The sequence below is a fragment of the Melanerpes formicivorus genome, unplaced genomic scaffold (assembly GCF_026170545.1).
Source record: "Melanerpes formicivorus ecotype bairdi unplaced genomic scaffold, bMelFor1.0.p_v2 SCAF_26, whole genome shotgun sequence".
Lineage (NCBI taxonomy): Eukaryota > Metazoa > Chordata > Aves > Piciformes > Picidae > Melanerpes > Melanerpes formicivorus.
The window spans coordinates 7,687,597-7,709,558 of NW_027142378.1; the positions used below are offsets into that span (position 1 = coordinate 7,687,597).

Here is a 21,962-nt window from a genome sequence, read left to right on the forward strand (position 1 = left end):
TTGTAACTGCATTGATTTTTCTGGTCCACACCCAGCTATGACACACAAAAGAAAGGACTGCTTTAATTTTTAATTGGAGACGGGGGGGGAAAAGGTGACGTCATTCTTATTTCTATAAAATCATATATAAAACATATCCAGTTTAAATCCACCCTCCTCAAACTTCAGTTCATTCCCTCTGGTCCTATCACCACAAGCCCTTGAGAAAATTCCCTCCCTGGCTTTCCTGTAGGCCTCTTTCAGATACTTTTGATCCAAGTGCCGGGTGCTGCACTTTGGTCACAACAACCCCATGCAGTGCTACAGGCTCAGGTCAGTGTGGCTGGAGAGTGGCCAGGCAGAAAGGGACCTGGGGGTACTGGTTGACAGCTGGCTGAACATGAGCCAGCAGTGTGCCCAGGTGGCCAAGGCGGCCAATGGCATCCTGACCTGTGTCAGGAATAGTGTGGCCAGCAGAACAGAGAGGTCATTCTGCCACTGTACTCAATACTGCTTAGACCACACCTTGAGTACTGTGTCCAGTTATGGGCCCCTCAATTTAAGAAGGACATTGAGATACTTGAATGTGTCCAGAGAAGGGCAATGAGGCTGGTGAGAGGTCTGGAGCACAAGCCCTATAAGGAGAGGCTGAGGGAGCTGGGGTTGCTTAGCCTGGAGAAGAGGAGGCTCAGGGGAGACCTTATTGCTCTCTACAACTACCTGAAGGGAGGTTGTAGCCAGGAGGGGGTTGGTCTCTTCTCCCAGGCAACCAGCACCAGAACAAGAGGACACAGTCTCAAGCTGCACCAGGGGAAGTTTAGGCTCGAGGTGAAGCAAAAGTTCTTCAGAGAAAGAGTGATTGGCCATTGGAATGTGCTGCCCAGGGAGGTGGTGGAGTCACCGGCCCTGGAGGTGTTCAAGAGGAGATTGAATGTGGCACTTGAAGCCATGGTTTAGATAGCCATGAGGTGTTGGGTGACAGGTTGGACTTGATGATCTCTGAGGTCTTTTCCAACCTTATTGATTCGATTCTATGATTCTAAAACTATTTCAAATGGGTTAAACTTTATAGAGCACACCTTGTAATTAGATGGCTCTTGTGTTAATTCTTCCCTGTGCCCAAGATGAAACACTCATGAATGTCAAGACAGGAAAGCAGATGGTAGGTATTTTTACACACCTGAACACAGGCTACTCGAGGTGGGAGCACCAGCCCCATGTTATCTCCGTGAATCATTGTCATGACACCAATGGTTCGAGTTGTAATGCCCCAGGAATTCTGATAAGCAAACTGCTTCTCTCCTGGTTTCTTGGGATCTTCAAATACAATTTCAAACATTTTTGAGAAATTCTGCCCTAGGTGATGTGATGTTGCTCCCTGAAAGAGTTGCAGAGAGAAGATTCTGCTTAACAGAAAGTTGAGTTTAGCCAGCACAGGTTTAAGGTTTTCATCTTACTGTGTTTACTGAAAAAAACAACTTCTTCTAATAGATAAATACCTGGATAGCTCTTCCACTGGCAGATATAAATGCCTCTACAGTGGTTGTATAATCACCTCCAGCGAATTTCTCCTTCTCTGTCTTCCTTCCTTTCACAACAGGTATTGCTAGGAGATCTTCATACACTTGGGCGTAGAGATCAAGTATCTGCATCACCTGCAGTAAACATGTTGTCCTAAGAATCACTCAGTATTTGGTATTTGCTAAATCAAGACAGATTTTTACATGCCAGAGTCTGAAACCTTAACAGGGTAATGCTTTCTCAACATTGGGATTAAAGGAAATAGGATTTCTTCAACTGCTTTTAAACTTTGGCTGTCATTTTCCATGAATCAAACTATCAAATCAAACTATAAATCATGACAGAAAACAAGAAGAGTCACTGCAGAAATGCCAGTCCAATGGTTATACTGACTTCTAGTTTCCACCTGGAAGTCTGAATATCTGCTAGGCAAGTAACAATATGTCCTGACACTCAAACAAAACATCTGCCTTTCGCACAGAGGAAGGGTTAGAATTTCTAGCAGGTACCATGTGAACACATCATTTGTATGTTTAAGGAAAACAGAGTTTTAAAGGAAAATAATTCTTAAGGAAAGCATTCTTTGTATGACACACTTTTCAGACTCCCTATATTTGAAGGGACTCAAAGCCTCAGACATGGGTTACATCTGAGGAAAAAGTTTCTAGCACACTTGGCATTTTCATGTGGGATCCCCATAGAAACAGAGACTGAGTTCTACAAGGTCCTAGGAAAAAGATTTGGTTGTGTTGCTTATGGAGTCAGCTAACTTTCTGAAAGCAAAAGCTCCAATGCATTCATTTTTTACCTCCTCTGCTGCTTCTTCATATGTTGCAAATGCAGTGTGGCCCTCTTGCCACAGGAACTCACGAGTGCGAAGGAAAGGTTGGGGATGTTTGAACTCCCAACGCTGCATTGAGGGAAGTACAAAACCAAATGAATACCACCTAAGGTGTCAAATTATTGTTAAAAAGAATGTTTCCAAATATTAGAAAATGCTGAATAAAAAGTCAACTGTCCACAGACTTCTACTTAAACAATATCACAGTATAACAATAAGTTGTATTTGTGGCCTTTTAGGCTGGGTGCCTCCAGAAAGAAGCCACAGAGTTGAGACCTCCAGTGTCTAGAGTGTCCAGCCCAGTGTGTGGACACAGGAAATAGTGTATTTCTCCCTATAAATCCTGCACCCTTATAAATCGGACTGCAAACTTACTGTCTTTCTCTTTCCTCCCTCTCTGCTCCCATGGGAGAGAGACTTTCTGTCTCTTTCTGGTAGTGACGGAGGAGTATCAGAGGCCTCTTTGGCCAGAGTAACTTTTCCCTGCACAATCTTGGCCTCTTTATGCCTAATGCCAGGGTAAAAAGTGGAGGCACTTCAGACTTGGTCAGCCTAAAAACCACCTATCAATGGGAGGAATTAGGCCTAATGCCAGGGTAAAAAGGGAGGAAGCAGTGGGGGGTGCATTTCAGGCCTGGCCAGCCTGAAACCAGCCTAGCAATGGGGAGGAAGAGCGAGCCTTGGGGTTTTGGGTGAACCCTGGGTGGGCAGAAGGGAAGTACTGGGCTTTTAGTTGGTGTAAAAGGACTTTGCTATGCTCACCACTATTCTTTGTAGTTTTTGTAGCACTTATTAATTGCTTTTCCATTTAAACTTTCCATGACTATCCAATCCATTTGCATGAGCATTATTCTTTTGTCCCTTTTGGAGCACTAGAGCAATATGTCCTGCTCTAAACTAGGACAGTGTTTTACTAAAAACAGTGAGAAAAACAAATCACAGAAACCACATTTATACTTTTGCTGTGGAATATGTGCTGAGATTCACAGATTGCCTTGGGCTGGAAGGGACTTTCAAAGGTCATCTTGTCCAACCCACCTGCAGTGACACCTCCAATTAGATCTAGCTGGATGTGTCCTTGCTTGCTGCAGTGGTGTTGGACAAGGTGACCTTTGAGGCTCCCTTCCAACCCAATACCATACATCACCAACACACGTTCATAAAGTGTGTTTTACTAAAAAATGGGGAGAAAAACAAGTAACAGAGAGAGCCTTTGTACTTTTGCTGTGCAACATGTGCTGTGATCAGTGACATCATGCCATGTCCACACAAAATGTTTGTCCTACACTGCACTTAGGATCCAAGAGTTGCTCGGAAATGATGCATACACATACCACAACATTGCACCACTGATTAAGCTTGATAGGTAGATCCCTGTGTGACTGCACCCACTTTGCATAGACAGGATACATAACTGTAAAAAGAAAGCAGCTTTGGGTCTCTGCACAATACAGCCAGTTTATACCAAACCTTTCTTTTTGCTATGTATTAAGCTTAATCTCTGAGGTGAGAACTATGTATTTATGTTTAGTTCTTCTTAAAACACAGATTTTTGTCTTCACACATAACATTTGCACTGAAAGGAATACTTTCACTTCATCCTGTGTCTCTGCAAAATACCTTGCCTAATGCTGGTCAAAGTACAATCCAAAGCTTATTATCTAATGACACTAATGTTTGAGTCACTTGCTTGGAGAATGCAAATACAACTAGGTTCACAAACAGAGATTCACTGACCACAAGATTTCAGGATGCTATGCCATACATTATTCAATGAAAAAGTCATCCAGCTTTAGAGGTCTTAAAATGTTGAAATTACTCAGAGGACATTTTATTAAGATAGTTTCACAGCTATAGTCAAGAGTACATGGAAAAAGAGAATTGTGAGATGAAGAAATCTTATAAACAACCAAATGTTTTTGGTTTTTTTCCAGCTGGAGCAAGTCAGTCTTCAGGATATTAATGGAAAACCTCCTAGAGTTGACCTTTTCTAGAAGAGTCATAGTATCATTCAGGGTTGGAAGGGACCACAAGGATCAGCTAGTTCCAACCCCCCTGCCATGGGCAGAGACACCCCACACTCGATCAGGCTGCCCAGAGCCTCATTCAGCCTGGGCTTAAACACCTCCAGGGATGGGGCCTCGACCACCTCCCAGGACAACCCATTCCAGGGCTTCACCACTCTCATGGTGAAGAACCTCCTCCTCACCTCCAGCCTGAATCTCCCCACCTCCAGCTTCATTCCATTCCCCCTAGTCCTATCACTACCTGAGTCCATCTAATGGAATATACAGTGCTGTGATGTTTGCCATAAGCAGCAGGACATTTTGACCAAGGGTTATAGAACACATTCTAAACAATAGGTTTCCACTTATTAAGAGGGATTCTTGTCTGTCAGCCCCACTAGACTGGTAACTCTTTTCTCTACAGCCAAACTGGATGACATGAGGCCTACCGGTTTCACTTGTGGGACGTATAGCAATCGGTTCAGCCAGATCTGTTTTGCCAGATTTTGTGACCCAAGCAACCTGAAGGAAGGAAAAAACAAATAAAATTAACAACAAAATTCCAAAGGCAAACAAAAGGTTGAATAAAGCTTACTTTCATACTCAGCCACAGAGCAAGTGGTGGCTTGGTACTCAAATTAGAACAAAATTTTGACGTGTACCTCAGGAGCAAAGTCAGCAATATGTGTCTTCTCTTTCTCTAGGGCAGCCTGAGACACAAACATGGGGAAGTAACAGTTTTCCACTCCAAGCTTCTTGATCTCTGTATCAAAGAAGTCCTTGATAGCTTCCCAAATAGCATATGCCCAAGGACGAAGAACGTAACAGCCACTCACGTCGTAGTATTCAATCATCTCAGATTTTGTGATCACCTTTTCAAAGGATTATTTAGATATTTATGTTTCAATTTCATATGCAGACAATACTCAGTAATTCAAGCATGTGGCATGCAATTCAAAAAACAGTCTCCTATTTATAGATTCACAGAATCATAGGATGTTTTTGGTTGGAAGGGACCTTAAGGATCATTTAGTTCCAATCCCTCTGCCAGGGGCAGGGATGCCTTCCACTAGACCAGCCTCATCCAGCCTGGCCTTGAACACCTTCATGGAGTGGGCATCCATAACCTTCCTGGGCAACTTGTTCCAGTGTCTTACCACGTTCACTGTGAAGAGTTCCTTCCTAATATCCAATGTCAATCTACCCTCTTCCAGTTTAATTCTGTACTCCCTTGTCCTACCACTACAATCCCTTATAAAAAGTCCCACCCCAGCTTTCTTGTACGTTCCCTTCAGATACTGGAAGGCTGCTACAACATTCCCCTGGAGCCTGCTCTTCTTCAGGCTGAACTGCCCCACCTCTCTCACGGCCTGTCCCCATAAGGGTGGTGCTCCAGCCCTCTGACCATCTTTGTGGCCATCCTCTGGAAGCAGTTCAAGGTCCTTCTAATGCTGGGGGCACCAGAACTGGACATAGTATTCCAGGTGGGGGTCTCATGAGAGCAGAATACAGGGCAAGAATCACTTCCCTCATCCTGCTGGTCACCCTTCTTTTGATGCAGTGTGACCAGCAGGATGAGGGAAGTGATTTAAAGACTTACAAGTTCATGCTCAAAAAGTGAATAAAGATATGCTTTGAGATTGCTTTTGTTACCTACAATCAGAGAAAGTTAAGCAGAAACATTAAGTTCAATAATAGAACTGAAAAACATAACCCCCCCAACTCAAACTAAATTTTGCAAATGCAATTAAGAGAGAGAAGCTAATTGAGAGGAAACAACAAACTGCACTTTTGCAAGAAATCTCTAGCTCATGTCAGAAGAGATTTCTGTTCCCTCAGGTATAGGAAAAAAAAAATCACACCACTGAGAGGCAAAGTACACCACTGATACCTATTTATGATCTTTCATAAATGGGCTAATCTAAACAATCATCTCTGCTCTGGTTGCGTTGAGCCTCATGAGCCAGCAAACTCATTCAGAATCAACAGACACTAACTGCTGTTACACATCATCATGAAGTGAAAGAAAACTACTGAGCTTGTGAAATTCCTGTCACTTCACTGAAGTTTTTCACTCTTAATGAAAGAGGAATTCATACATGAACTAGTAAGGTTATATATCCATATATATATGAGGAGAGGCACAGCGGTTGGTAATCATTTCTTTTACAGCTTCCTCTTCAAACCAGGCACTTCTTTCCAGCACCAGAACAAGGGGACACAGTCTCAGGCTGCGCCAGGGGAGGTTTAGGTTGGATGTTAGGAAGAAGTTCTATACAGAGAGAGTGATTGCCCATTGGAATGGGCTGCCCAGGGAGGTGGTGGAGTCACCATCACTGGAGGTGTTCAGGAGGAGACTTGATGGGGTGCTTGGTGCCATGGGTTAGCTGTTTGGGTGGGTTGGATTGGTTGATGGGTTGGACACGATCTTGAAGGTCTCTTCCAACCTGGTTTATACTATTCTATTTCTTCTATTAAAGACCATGATAGTCATGCAAGAAACAGAAAAGATCAAGTACTTTGTTTTGTAATTTAACCCCCCCAAACAGAAATACAAGATATAAATCCCAATCAGATTTTGATTTATAAAAGAATGAAGCAATCTTTTTTATTCAAACTTACCTGAGAGAACCAGTCTGCAAGATTTTCTTCTTTTTTAGCTTCTAGACCCAGCCTATGGTGTGATAAAAGAAGCAAATTTGTCCTGTACAGCTTTAACAGTGGAATTTATCTTAACCTTTTTTTATTTAGTTTGTTTTTTTCCTCTTGGAGGGGAAGGGAGAAGAGGGAGAAATAAAAGGGATGTGGAACAGAATATTTTGATTTTAATTCATAAAGCTAATTGCCATATTTTTTTCTCACAGCTCAGTACATATTGCTAGTATTTCCTTAGTATTTCCTTACTTTGCCTAAAGAATTTCATGAAACCAGCTTCAGTTATTTTTTACTCTTTGAAAACATCTAATCCTCACCATGGCTGCATCAAAGAACCACCAAATGATGCATTAAAAAATCCAGAAATAGTCTAAGATTAACCATTCCTGTGTCTAAGCTGCTTTATTCTTTAAGAGTTTCTTATGCAGCCAGTGGCTACAATATCAGGAAAGAAATGCAACTTGAGTTCACCATCCATGCGATGGATGCCACGTTGGTCAAGGCATGGCAGTCACATCAGTCAAGACAGAAAACTGACCATACCATCAAAACAAAGATAACCAGGTTCTAAAGAACATTCACATGACAGTAGACAAAAGCCATGGTTGTGGTGGGGGTTTGGGGTTTGTTTGTTTTGTTATGATGTCTAGGAAAAGGGGATGTCTCTAAGTCAAGGGAAGCACAGCAATTAGCAGTTAAGAGTTCCCCCATCAACAACATCAGCACCTTCCTCTGGATTGGGCTATATGTTTCTCAGGGTAATCAGTATTTTTGGAAACCCTGGTACAATGAAATAAGCATAAGGTGTTTTGGGGTTTATGCTGGACAAGATACAGCAGCACAGCTACAGAGGCTAGTAAGAAAAATCTTGGGTGTAGCAAGTTCTCAGTAACAGTGACAGTGTGCACACTGATACATGCTTTCCACAGGCTACCGGGCATTTTCCTCAGTTAAGGGGCTGAGGTACAACTGCCAGGACAAGGACTTTGGTAACCTGCTTTTGACTTGATCCTAAATATGCAAATGAACACAGCTGGTTTTGTAAAAGCCCACCCCTTCAAGTGGAATGAGCAGCCTCTAGAGCTCTAAATCTGAATAGAGGTAAACAGTTGAGGTTTCTAGCAAATAGATTACCTGGTTTGTTTCTTAGGGCCTTGACCCTCTCCCGATCCACTTGAGGAGAGCTCATTACCACTCTGTCCTTGCAAAGATTCTTTCTTTGGGCCATCATTTTGCTTCTGTTGCTTACTCTGCTTTTCAGACTTGTTGTCTTTCTCTTTCTTCTTCTTGTCTTTGTCATCAGCACCACTAGCAGTAATTGGTTTATATTCAACTCCTGCAACAGACTTATACTGGGCCTTCAACTGCAGAAGTTCTTTTACAGCTGCATCTATCGTTTCCTTGAAAAAAACAACAAATATATAAAAGTCAAATTTAGACAGAAATGACAGGCATAAAATTACTCTAGAAAACTAACTAAATAAAGGATCTATGTATGGCATTGTGGACATCCACATGCTGCTGGGGGATTAAAAAAACCTCACTGTCTGCAAAACCTAATACTTAAATTAATTAACATTTTAAGGACCATATCTGACAGGAATAATTTTCAGTACATTTCAGATCTTGGAATTCAAATGCTGCCTATTCTAGATGTACATTTCTAATTCCCACAGATTGTTAAATTCATGTATTACATTTTTATACTACAATGTTTTTTTTACCTTTTCTGCTTTTTCTGACTTCAGTCTCCTGACTTCATCTCCTTGAAGAGCCACCTTGCTAAACAGAGCTTTAGCTTCAGGTGTGTCTGGACCACTGGATACTGTGTTTGATGCCTGAGGCAAAGCACCTTGAGCTGCTGGTGGATGGCCTGGCTTGTAGTCCTGCCCAGTCTTTTCCTTGTAGTCAGCTTTTAGAGAAAGAAGGAGTTTTACTGCTTCATCTATTTCATCCTATAGAGGAAAAACAGCAAGATATACTAGTAAGAATTAAAGAAGCATTGATTTCCAGGCTAAGAAAATAACATTTCCATCTAGCAACAAACAGTGCTTCATCATCAGGGAGGGACTCAAGTAACAGCTCTTCTCCAAGCAACAAGTGTATGCCTGAAAGCTGTCACATTGTGCCAGAATGTTTCATAGCATGATAGTAGTATCAGTCAGGGTTGGAAGGGACCACAAGGGTCATCTAGTTCCAACCCCCCTGCCATGGGCAGGGACACCTCCCACTAGATCAGGCTGGCCAGAGCCTCATCCAGCCTAGTCTTAAACACCTCCAGGGACAGGACCTCAACCACCTCCCTGGACAACCCGTTCCAGGGCTTCACCACTGTCATGGTGAAGAACTTCCTCCTCCCATCCAGCCTGAATCTCCCCACCTCCAGCTTCATTCCATTCCTCCTAGTCCTATCACTAGCCCTAGCCCACTTGGCCACCTATAACCTGTTAACAGTTGCAGCAGATCCTACACTGGAAAAATCAGTTTAAGAAAAGAGCTTTTGTAAGAAAATAAATCCAAAACCCAACTCAACAGCAAAAACAGTTCTGCAAAGTAGAAATACAGGCAGGAAAAAAAAGCAGCTGCTGAAAACATAGAGGTTTGTCTCCTGTTCTCTTCTACAACTGGAATTGAATTTGCCAAGTTTTGAAAACTCCTGCTGTTGTTGTGGCACATTACATACTTCTATCTTCACTTGTCCCACATACATCAAGTAAAATATGTCATAAACTTCTGCAGGTTTGACATCTACCATGCTTGTGCCTATTCGTTTAGATGTGAGATGTTAAGGTTGACTTTCTACACCAGCTGATTTTAGCATTTACCTCTCAAAGTGAAGAAAGTATCCAGCATCAGAGTCCCCTTGTGGGCCATTATCAGACCATGAGAGTTTGATGGCTAAGCTATGACCCAGACAAAAGGGAGTTTGATAAATTGCTCGGTGAAAGGTTTCCCCCCAGTGGCAAAATGCAGTAAGAATCACAATTGCTTACTCTCTATTTACTATTATACCTTGGAGGCTTTCTCTGCTTTGAGCCTGCGGACCACTTCCCCTTGTTCAGCTACATTATCATAAAGTGCTTTGCCATCCACTAAGCTACAGGGTGCCAAGTTATTGCAGCATCCGGAAGATGGAAGTGTAGTAGGAAATACACAAGCAGGAGCTGAAGGTGGATTTCCAGGCTTGTACTCTTGACCTGTATTTTGTTTATATTCTGCTTTTAGATTTAAAAGAATTTTCACGGCCTCATCTATTTGTTCCTGAAGCAAGAGAGGGAAAAACAGCAGTTGCAGATAAAGAGAGAATTAACAGAGATGCAACACAATAGCTATGATAACATAATCTTTACCAGAATGGCACTAACATAGCTGCTGCAACAAAACTTCTAGAGCTAACTCGTTAGTGGATCTTGTGATTGAGTTCTGTGGTAAAGATTTTTAACCAGAATACCTGCAAGTTGCACATCAAAGGACTGAATTAGGTAGTACATGCAAGGGATGCTATCTTTCCATTTGGGTGGCTGAGTTCCCTCCAGCAGCCTGCGACTTTGTACACTGGAGAAGGGCAGCAAATACTCAGAATCTGAATAAAGAAAGGTTCCCTGGCTGCTATCAAACTACTACCAGGTTTATCATTGCCATTCTAGCTTTCAAGTTACAGCCCTTTTCTCAAGTTACTGCTTACATTCTGCTTAATTTATGTTGTATCACTATAAAAGAACATTTTTATCTCTTTTCCAGGTTTTCCATGCCCTATCACGGGACTTGAAGTCAGCCATATCATCGGCTGAAGAGAACTGGGGGAAGCACTTCATGAAATTGGAAAGCATTTGCTGATATTTTGCTCCTCAAGTTCCACAAAACCTTTAGCTAGCTTTGAGTCTGAAGTGAAAAATATTGTTCTGCTCAGAAGTATTCACTGATAATACACCTTTGAAGCCTTCTCCGATTTAAGTCTGCGGACCATTTCGCCTTGCTCAGCTACTTTGCTGTAGAGAGATTTGTTGTCTACTGGACATGGGGATGGAAGAACAGAAACAGAAGACTGAGGAGGCACAAGGGCCACAGGTGGGCTTCCAGGTTTGTACTCCTGGCCTGTCTGTTGTTTATATTCTGCCTTTAGGGCTAGAAGGACTTCCACAGCAGCACCTATCTTATCCTGAAAGAGAAAGCAAAGGACAGAAAAAGAGGAACAAAGATATAGAGAAATAAGACACTCAAATGCACCTTAAATATTTTCATGTAAAGACCTGAAGTTCATGCACACCTTTTCCATTTTCTTAACTATTTAGTAGAGCTGCTCAAAGAAGCTTTCTCTACTAGTTTCCTACTTTAACAAAGGTAACTCCTGTTAAGTTACAATTACAGCCCTAAGAGTCCTAAGTAAAACGATCACAATATATTAGTTTAGATCTCCCCATTTAGATTTATGGTCCAAATAAAGATACTACTATGAACAGTATTTCATTAAAGTCTGGTTTTTTCTATCATTTCTTGCTCTGCATTAGAAAGAATGGAAAGAACACAGGTACCAGTAGCTATGTTTTCTGTGCTCAGTTACAGCCAGGAAGATGTTTCCAAAAACATCTGTAGCATCTGGATTTTTACTTTCTTTTTTACTTTCTGCTTGTGGTGTCTTGTTTTGGTTCTGTTTTAAGGTCTAAATAGCAACAAGTCAATTCTATGGAGTCATATAATTGATCATACTTAGTTAAATAAATGAATACTGCAGGACATTTTTACACCAAGAAGCAGATCTAGAAACCTAACTCATACTTTGGAGTGAATCCTCTCTTGATTTCAGAACAGCAGTCTAAAAAAATATAAGAGTTCACTTGCATCTTTCTGAACATTAACACAAACTTCATCACACAAATCTAGAAGATAATACTGGAGAACACAAGTCTTGACAGAATAGAGTGCAGCCCCAAAGATCACCACTATGAAATCCATAAGGACTCATGCACCTCCAGAGAAAGGACAATGGGCTATGCAAATCTAAGCATAAAATTCATTAGTTTAAATCACCCACCTTAGGTGCTTTCTCAGCTTTCAGTTTTCGGACCACTTCTCCTTGCTCTGCTACTTTATCATACAGTGCTCTGCTGTCCAGGGTCCCAGACACCTGAAGCTTTGAAGATTGTTCAGTTACAGATACTGGAGGATTTCCAGGCTTATATTCCTGACCTGTCTTCTCTTTGTATTCTGCTTTCAAGGCCAGCAACTGTTTCACAGCCTTATCAATATCTTCCTTTGGTGCCTTCTTAGCTTTCAAGTCTCTGACTATATCACCCTGTGCAGAAACCTTGTTGTACATCACCAGGTGACCTTCAGAGGGAGTACAAGTTGGAGCTGAGGTATCACTAACAACTGAAGATTTTCCTTTTACAGATGAACTAGCCTTTAAAATGAAGACAAAAAAGGAAGAGAAAAAAGGCAAGTGTTTGGCATGATAATCTTGTCCAGTAATACATTTTGTATCACTTTTCCAAAACACAAATTTACCTCTTTCTTTGCAGTTTCAGCTTTGGCCTTCTCTTTTGACCCAGATGTTGGCATTTCCTTAGTATGCCCGTCAGGGATGTAAATCAAAATGCATGGGGCATCTTTACAGCTGTAAGGACTATACAAGATTTACAGAAAACACAACAATAGAGTAAGAGACACATGAAGAATTTGCTGGAAAAAAAGACAATAGCCTTTCTAGAAGACAGTCTTGCACAACTGCAAGTTTATCTTTGTACTCAGCTGTAGTGACCCAAATTCACATAACTGGGGATTCTGCATTGATTCTTGTTAGGTACAAGTTTTCTTTCTGTTACAGTATTATGTTGAAATGAAGTGTAATTTAGGTGTTTGGTAACTTCCTAAAGGACTGCTACAATTAAGTAGTATGTGAACACTCTAATTGGGCAAATGTCTGTCTCATTCTGTAACACTGTTTCTTCACAGCATCAAGCAGTTTGGAAGAGACCGGAGATCATCAGGTCCAACCTATTACCTAGTAGGTAACACCTCCTGACAACTAAACCATGGCTCCAAGTGCCACATCCAATCCTTTTATGAACACCTTCAGGGATGGGGACTCCACCACCTCCCTGGGCAGCACATTCCAATGGCCAATCACTCTTTCTGTGAAGAGCTTTCTCCTCACCTCGAGCCTAAACTTCTCCTGGCACAGCTTGAGACTGTGTCTTAATGTATATACCTAGAATTATAAAGGAACAAAGTCTCTTTACTAATTCCAAGTTAGCCACCATGTGTCAAAAAGCAACATAGAAGGGGTTAGGTTGGAAGGGACCTTCACTGTCATTTAGTTCCAAAACCCCTCCCCCATGGGGGGCAGGGACACCTCCCACTAGAACAAGTTGCTCAAAGCCTCATCTAGCCTGACCTTGAACACCTTTCATGGAGTGGGCATCCACAACCTCTCTGGGCATCCTGTTCCAGTGTCTCACCACCCTCACTGTAAAGAATTTCTTCCTAATATCCAGTCTAAATCTACCCTCTCCAACTTAAATCCATTCCCTCTTGTCCTATCACAACAAGCCCTTGTAACAAGTGTGCTTCGCTTAGACAGTATGAAGAGAATCAATATTTTTAGTTGATTAGGTGGTGTTGGATGATAGGTTGGACAAGATGATCTTGAAGGTCTCTTCCAACCTGGTCTGGTCTATTCTATTCTAAGAGATAGGAATATACAAGTCAAAAGCCATGCCAGTACACAGAAATATTCCACAGAAAGGTCATGGTTAAAGGGGAAACACTTTCAGATTAACATCCCTCTTGACAATATCCATGTGAAAACATTAGAACACAGGAAGCTATGACCAATTCTGTGAAGCCACACTGTTCTTAGGCAGCTTACCTCACTGGCTCATAGGGCTGATCACAAATATAAAATCCTCTCCTCTGAAGCTGGATGATGTCCCCTTTTTTTAAGTCCCTAAGGCACGGATCACCTAACATCAGTTCTTCTTGCTGAAAGTGTTAGAAGAAATCAGTCTCAATCTAACAGAGCACAAGAAATAGTACGAAATGCAGTCCAGCTGTAGAAGGACAGTGGTGATTTTCTTATTTTGGAAGTTGTCAAATGTTAGTTAATTCCAGCAGCAGCAGAATAAAGCACTAGCAAGAAGATGGCAGATGGTAAAAATGTATCAAGACAAAACCTCAAACTATTGGTCCCAGGTGTGTAAAAGCCAGGTGACATCAGAGAAAAATCACAAGTCCATTTTCAGTTTTGAAATGATGAGAGATTAAGCAGAACACACAGAAACTAGATACACCAGCAGCACATTATTTGCTCATTTGACAAAGGAGATCTTCAAATTAATACAACAAAGGAACTAGAAATAATGACAGCCAAAAAAAAACCCCAAAGCCAAACATTAAGCACTGTAGAATGAAGGGGACAAAAAGCTGGCTTACCTTACTATTTTGGTTGATATATTGCTTGAAGTCTTCATCTTTACCTAAAACTGGCTTAGTAATCAGATGCTCATAATTAACACAGACAGTTGGGATGAGTGGTGCACGTGGAGTTTCTGCTAACCAAGTGATCTTAGTCGTTTTTTTGAAGTCCTTATTGTCTAAGTTCAACTTGGCATCAATAGACACAATTTTCCCACTGGCATTTCTACAGGAAAACACAAATTACAAGAGTAAAGCTTAAAATGATTAGTTCTCATTTTAGGCTAACAAATTATCAATAGATTCACCGAAAAAAAAAAACCCACAAGTGTTCAGAGTTCATTTCTGAAAGGCGGCAGACACAGGAAATGAAAGATTATATTCACTCCTGTTGAACTTCCCCTTTGATTTAATATCAACAGACAGTAAAAGAACATGGGGAAACAAAACCCTCTACATTTTCAGAATCTCTATCCTAGTTCAATCCATTCTGCCCATGCCTCAACACAACCACTTCAAAAACATTATGATGACATTAATAGTCTCCTGCCCCACCTCAACAGTTCTGGGACTGAAGCTGTGATAGGTTTGGTTTTTTCAGTATTAAAAAACCCAAATATTCATTCCAGAGTGAAAGCTGAAAAAAATCCAGGTGGGTTTGGTTTGGGGTTTTGGTTTTGTGTGTTTGGGGGCTTTGTTTGTTTGTTTGTAGTTTTGTTGAGGAGGGTTTTGTTATTATTGTTTTGGTTGGGGGGGTGTTTGTTTTGTTGGGTTTTTTTTTGTTTGAAAACTCTGTTTCACAGTGGAAATATTACCACAGAAACATGGATGAGAAGGACATGTAGTATCAAGATTGACTGGCAATTTCAGACCTGAATCTAGAGTAAAACATGCTCTATGCTAAAATGCAGTTTTGTGGCATATGTCAAAGGAGACATTCATAGCCTGGAGAAGAGGAGGCTCAGGGGTGACCTCATTGCCCTCTACAACTACCTGAAGGGTGGTTGTAGCCAGGAAGGGGTTGGTCTCTTCTCCCAGGCAACCATAGTTTCATAGTTTCATTCAGGGTTGGAAGGGACCACAAGGATCATCTAGTTCCAACCCCCCTGCCACGGGCAGGGACACCCCACACTAGATCAGGCTGGCCAGAGCCTCATCCAGCCTGCTCTTAAACCAGCACCAGAACAAGAGGACACAGTCTCAAGCTGTGCCAGGGGAAGTTTAGGCTCGAGGTGAGGAGAAAGTTCTTCACCGAGAGAGTCATTAGTCAATGGAATGTGCTGCCCAGGGAGGTGGTGGAGTCACCATCCCTCAAGGTGTTCAAGAGGAGATTGGACGTGGCACTTGGTGCCATGGTCTAGTCATGGGTCTGTGGTGACAGGTTGGACTCGATGATCCTCGAGGTCTCGTCCAACCTCGGCTATACTGTGATACATAAAACCATCGAATAAACATATATGGACAATCATTAATATTTCAGTGTTACAGGCAACCTATTAAAAGAAAACTCAACAAAAAGCTAAAGAGCAAAAACTTCTTTAATCTCCAGTAAACATGTTACCTGTTTAACTTGGTGATGACAATATTGCCCCAATTTATGAACGTAACCACCTCTCCCTCAGTCAGGGTCTCTGCATCTGCACCTTCGATCAGGACTCTGGAGCCATACCACACAGGTTTCAAGCCAACATCAGCGTTCTGTGAGAAAGGATTTTGGTTTCAAAGGAGAGATTGTTTTTATACAAGCTGATTAAAGTTAATGCAGCACCAAAACACTGCTTAAGTTAGAAAATACATGAAGATAGAACATGGACACTATCAGTAGCACAAAGCTATAGTACGCTTCCACAACTCTCTCATGTTTCTCATTCACAAGTGGTGCATGCATTCCTCTGCTAGTACACCCCCAGAAACATCTTATCTTATAGCAAATACTAGCTCAAACACAATTGATGGCATATCCTATTTCATTAAGGCCCATGTATCTTTAAGGTCTTACAGGTACAAAAGAAAAAAAGAGGAAGTTTTTCTCAAGTTTTTCTTTTGCTATGCAAATTCCTTCAAAACTAATCTCACAACTCTCAGTTTTGCTTTTTTTCCCCCCCTGTGCTTAATCTGAAAATAAATATGAAGCTTCTTTTAAAGATAAGGCAGACAGCTAGGAGTTCAGACTTTTCCAGCTGATCAGGACTTTGAAATTTATTCCTTCTGGTCAGTATGTATTTCACCATGTAGTGGAAGCAGCATGTTTAGCTTTAATACGCTGGCTTGCATCTGACCAAACTTAAGACTTCAGACTTTATGACCCTTGGAGAGTTACAACTGATTCAAAATTCATTTCTCTGTTCATCTGCCAGGTTATGAGAGCAAACCAGACATCCACCTCTCAGTTACAAGAAAGGATTACAGGAAAGCTCACAGCAGCAATATAAAAACAAGTGAAGCAAATCCTCACCAATATTTGCTTTCACACAGTATAGTGTGGCATCTGAGGGATGATTTCCATGAAGCTTAATTAGAGTCTGAGATGCCATACTCTAAAGGAAAGCATCTTCCCTAATTGTAGTGACAGAAGTGAATTGTATCAGTAGCACATTCCCCTTCTTAAGGGATATTATTTTATTTACTGGATACTAAAAGCATATCAAATTACCAAGTTCTTAACTCTTGATAGCTATTTGCTATCTGAATTTAGAAGTCATATTAAAAAAATCCAGAGACTGGATGATCTTTGAGGTCTTTTCCAACCTCTTGCATTCCCCACTCTCTGGATAAGCAGTATCTACTGTATTATACCCATAAAGCTTGAATAAAATACGCTATTTTAACTTCTCTGTGAAAGTTAGTATCAAAAAGTAACTAAAACAGTCCAAGCATCTATGCTTGTAACATATCACCTCTTCTAAAAACTCCCAGAGGCCTTTCAATGCACTGTCTATATGCATTCTGCTTATTTACAAAAGCACTTTCACTCATCCTCTTCACAAAATAAACATGTTCAGTGGTTGATCAGTTGCAAACAATTCTGTGAAAAGAAGCTACACCTTGGTTTTATCTCATGCTGTCTGAGCAAGCTAAAAGAAGGACTCTCCTTGCTGACTTGTTGGTAGAATAGAATAAACCTGGTTGGAAGAGAACTTCAAGATCATCGTGTCCAACCTATCATCCAACACCACCCAACCAACTAAACCATGCAACCAAGCACCCTATCAAGTCTCCTTCTGAACACCTCCAGTGATGGTGACCCCATCATCTCCTCAGGCAGCCCATTCCAATGGGCAATCACTCTCTCTGTAAAACTTCCTCCTAACCTCCAGCCTAAATCTCCCCTGGCGCAGCCTGAGACTGTGTCCTCTTGTTCTGGTGCTGGTTGCCTGGGAGAAGAGACCAAACTCTGCCTGTCTACAACCTCCCTTCAGGTAGTTGTAGAGAGCAATAAGGTCACCCCTGAGTCTCCTCTTCTCCAGGCTAAGCAACCCCAGCTCCCTCAGTCTCTCCTCATAGAGCTTGTATTCCAAGCCCCTCACCAACTTTGTTGCCCTTCTCTGGACACACTCCAGCAAGTCAACATCCGTCCTAAGCCGAGAAGCCCAGAACTGGACACAGGACTCGAGGTGTGGCCTAACCAGTGCAGTGTACATCCAACCTTACTGATCTACATTACAAGAATGTGAAGAGAATAAAGTGAGAACCTTTGGATGTTTAGCCACTTCCTTCATCTCCTCTTGGGCTTCAGGAATATTTACTGGGACCACTGCATCTTTCAGCAACGCAGTGTAGCGAGGTGCTACTGGATCTATAACCTACAGAAAACAAATGAGTAGACCATGAATACATGACACTGACAGAGAAATAAGATGTTGTATAAGATAACCACCACCAAAAAGGAATATTAACTGGTATTCTTTGTGTTACTGCATTTTTCTATATTTGCTTTATGTTACTTTAATCCAAAGCTACAGAAGAAGAATAAGTGAGAAAACAGTGGCAATAATTCACAATTCCCCGTATTTACTGAAATACTTTGAGTAAAAACTACAGCGTGTGTACTACTGACACTAGACATAACTAAAATGATGAGCTAATACCTTAAAGCAAGACAGAAAAAGTGTACTTTTATAGTTTTATGATGCACATAGATTATTACATCAGGACCACTTTCTTTCTGGGTAGCTGAATTTAAAGCAACAATTTAGCAGCGCAGTTTGCTCCTTTTCCAGCAGCACCTGCTCCCATACTCATTTGCCATCTACTCCAGCAGATTCAGGGATAGACCTGGCTATAGAGGAGCACCAATGAAGTCTGCAGTTTTGATACAGACGCATTAGATACTATAATAAGGCAACACTGTAACACTGACTCCATCAGGATTACTACGAGGTGAGTTGAGCAAGAAAAAGGTACCACTAAAATCTCTTTCTGCATTTTTATTGCCCATATTCAAGCTCAGCTGATACATGGTTTGTACAGCATTTTTTTCAAACCTGAAATCCTGGTTTGTCAAACTATTCAGAGGTACTCAAAAACGTATCTTAAGTAAAAGAGTTGTCTAGGTCCAAATGGAGTACCAGCTGTCTAGTGGTTTAACTGAAATCTAACACAAAGGAAAACACCTCCTTTTATTAATATAAAGTGAAGATTCTTCTCCTCAGTTTATTTCTGCTCATGCAAAAAATTAAATGACACTTTTAGAGAAAAAATAAATATTTATCATCTAATTATTTGTGTCCAGAGAAGGGCCACAAGGATGATCAGAGGGCTAAAGCACCTCTCCTATGAGGACAGACTGAAGGAGTTGGGGCTGTTCAGTCTGCAGAAGAGAAGGCTCCCAGGTGACCTAATTGTGGCCTTCCAGTATCTGAAGGGGGCCTACAAGAAGGCTGGGGAGGGACTTCTCAGGATCTCAGGTAGTGATAGGACTAGGGGGAATGGAATGAAGCTGGAGGTGGGGAGATTCAGGCTGGATGTGAGGAGGAAGTTCTTCAACATGAGAGTGGTGAAGCCCTGGAATGGGTTGTCCAGGGAGGTGGTTGGGGTGCCGTCCCTGGGGGTGTTTAAGCCCAGGCTGGATGAGGCTCTGGCCAGCCTGATCTAGTGGGAGGTGTTCCCTGCCCATGGCAGAGGGGTTGGAACTAGATGATCCTTGTGGTCCCTTCCAACCCTGACTGATACTATGATACTATTAAGTAGCACATTTATAAACCCTGCCACTGAGGACAGGCTCCTAAATGTTAGAGACACTTTAGAAAAGGAGTTGTGCAAGTATCTCAAATTATAGGTTTATTATGTGACTTAACATCAACATTTTTAGAACGGAGTGAATTTCACAATGTTACTACCAATTATTACCAATGTTATTACTTTATTTTACTCATTAAAACTCACAATCCTTCCTCAGGTCAGAGGTGTTGAGTAGCACCTCTCAGTAGCATGCTGACAGGATAATACATAAAATCTGAGCTCTCACACTGAGGAAGTCTTTGACCTCAGAACTACCTACATGCACCCAACTGGGTTTGTTCACATTGTAGCCTGCAAGCTAACTGCACAGATCCATGTAAATAAAACTGGCTAATAGTAAGGTGCTGTCCAAGGAGCTGAATGAGAAATCTAAGAAAACCAAAGTCAATTCAAAAACTAAGTCCTGACAATCCACTGTGGATTTTTTTTTGCCTAACCCCCACTTCTCAGTAACAAATGTATTTATGCAGCAACAGAAAGAACCAATTCATAAACCTTTGTGCATGTAGCAGACCAAATGCAAAATATATGAGGGGAAAAAAAGAAAAGGAAAAAAAAAATAAAGATACATGCCAAACAAGCAAAAACTACTTAAAATGAAGAGATCTGAGTACTATCTAAGCAAAACCAAGCAGGAATCCCAATGCAAAATAACAGGTGTTTCCACAATCACACAAAATATGCAATCAGCATTGTAACAATTCGCCTTATTATAGTGTCCAAGCATTTGCTGCCAAAAAGCAACTAACCATGTCAAGATGCAATATTCCTTATGTGATGTTGAGTCAGAAACATCAGCAGTGCTGGCTGTATCTACATAGTCAGTGCATTAGTTCTTTTGCCACAGAAAGGAAAAGCAGCCAAGGTAAATCAAATTGAGTAAGGTCTGTGCTGATGTCAGTAAATAAGCCAAACCAGAACTGGGTAGCCTTTTAAAAAAAGTAGGAATAATGCATGTTCAGTGGGTTTGTAGAGCTCCTGTTATATAAGCAAATGTGACTGTGCTATGAAGCTGCAAAATGATAGCTTATGCTATGTATGCTTACAGCACTGTAAGCTATATGCTAAGGTAAAAAGCGTTAAGTAATACCTTCTTACAGATAGCTCGCAGCTTGAAAGCAGAAAAATGAAATGCAGTTTTCATTTCAGATTCACAGCAAATATCATTATCTTTCCCCATACTACTAGGTAAGGCATGTCAGTATCGTAGGAGAATCAATAGGATTAGTACTAGTTCAGGTTAGAAAGAGGGGGACATTCCATTTTCCTGAAAGTGTGCCAAATGATTGCAACTGCTACTTGTTGTCATAAGCACTCCAATGAAGGCTGGACTCTCTACTTGTCCCAGAAAGAGCGTATCAAGAGTAGCAGCAAATTCAAGTACATCCATACCTTTTTGTTAAAGGACCAGATTTTGTCCCATTCCATATTCACAACAGATCGAGAGGAGCCCTGGAGGAAAAAAACAAGCACACATAAACATAAATATCCTAGCTATTAGACTCATTTGAAACAAAGTTCTTTAAAGACTATAAACCCTCATCAAAACAGCTTGGAAAGACATCTTGAGCTTGCAGTGTAAACACTTTTTAGAGTAACAAACCTGCTACCCTATTTTGCCAGGACCTGCTCACAGGTGTCAATATTGTGGAAGCAGTAACCATGAAAGCAGCAAACCTTCAAAAGAAGAAACCTCCCAGTGACAAGTACTTTAACTGAAACTTCACAAGAACTTGTCCTTGCTAAGTGAGATTCAAAGAGAACACTCACCTGAGCAGCAATGAACTGTTTCAGCCCTTCAACTGTCATGCCTCTTCTTAGGACACCACGCACAGTGGGAAATCTTGGGTCATCCCTAGCAGAAGACAGTATTTCATCAATGTCACAATGCTAAGTTCTATCTATTAGTTACCCTAATCAAAAACTGTACTAGTAGTGCCACACAGGAAGGGCACAGCTTCAGTGTATTTTGCTAGATGAGGTTACCTAACTGAGAAGGCTGAGCTCTTAGCCAAACAAAACATATGGTGCAGGTTTTCTTCTACTGCAGCCCAGGGAGGGAAGTCATCTCATGATGAAGTGGCTCTTTTCCTATACCTATTCAATCCTGTTCCTCAAAAACAAGGCAAGGCAAAAGTCATGACCCTATCACATTATTTCAATGGCACCTGCATAATGGAACCTGGAACAACAAGGAATGACACTTCCTTGCTCAAGAGAAACTAGAAAGAGTAGAATGACAATGATAATGTTCTCTCTCAGTAACCTGTGATGGAATTCTGTGGTTTTATTCTCTTATGCAACAA

At 41.3% G+C, this 21,962-nt stretch overlaps 1 protein-coding gene across 6 annotated transcripts in view; it reads right to left on the reverse strand.

Moving 5' to 3' along the window:
- EPRS1 (glutamyl-prolyl-tRNA synthetase 1) overlaps positions 1–21,962 on the reverse strand; it is a 49,264-nt gene that overhangs the window by 9,222 nt on the left and 18,080 nt on the right. The window contains exons 11-30 of one of the 6 annotated variants that reach the window (XM_068153497.1): positions 21,427–21,511; positions 21,049–21,108; positions 20,747–20,767; positions 18,108–18,218; positions 15,977–16,113; positions 14,434–14,641; positions 13,871–13,983; positions 12,508–12,625; positions 12,035–12,403; positions 10,934–11,161; positions 10,015–10,263; positions 8,727–8,957; positions 8,137–8,402; positions 6,970–7,021; positions 5,010–5,219; positions 4,797–4,869; positions 3,676–3,755; positions 2,309–2,410; positions 1,479–1,634; positions 1,160–1,357 (exon numbers count right to left, since the gene is read on the reverse strand). In XM_068153497.1, the coding sequence (XP_068009598.1) occupies positions 1,160–1,357; positions 1,479–1,634; positions 2,309–2,410; positions 3,676–3,755; positions 4,797–4,869; positions 5,010–5,219; positions 6,970–7,021; positions 8,137–8,402; positions 8,727–8,957; positions 10,015–10,263; positions 10,934–11,161; positions 12,035–12,403; positions 12,508–12,625; positions 13,871–13,983; positions 14,434–14,641; positions 15,977–16,113; positions 18,108–18,218; positions 20,747–20,767; positions 21,049–21,108; positions 21,427–21,511 (3,067 nt within the window). The remainder of the gene's footprint in view (positions 1–1,159; positions 1,358–1,478; positions 1,635–2,308; positions 2,411–3,675; positions 3,756–4,796; positions 4,870–5,009; positions 5,220–6,969; positions 7,022–8,136; positions 8,403–8,726; positions 8,958–10,014; positions 10,264–10,933; positions 11,162–12,034; positions 12,404–12,507; positions 12,626–13,870; positions 13,984–14,433; positions 14,642–15,976; positions 16,114–18,107; positions 18,219–20,746; positions 20,768–21,048; positions 21,109–21,426; positions 21,512–21,962) is intronic. The other 5 variants (XM_068153498.1, XM_068153499.1, XM_068153500.1 and 2 more) reach the window with 5 other exon arrangements.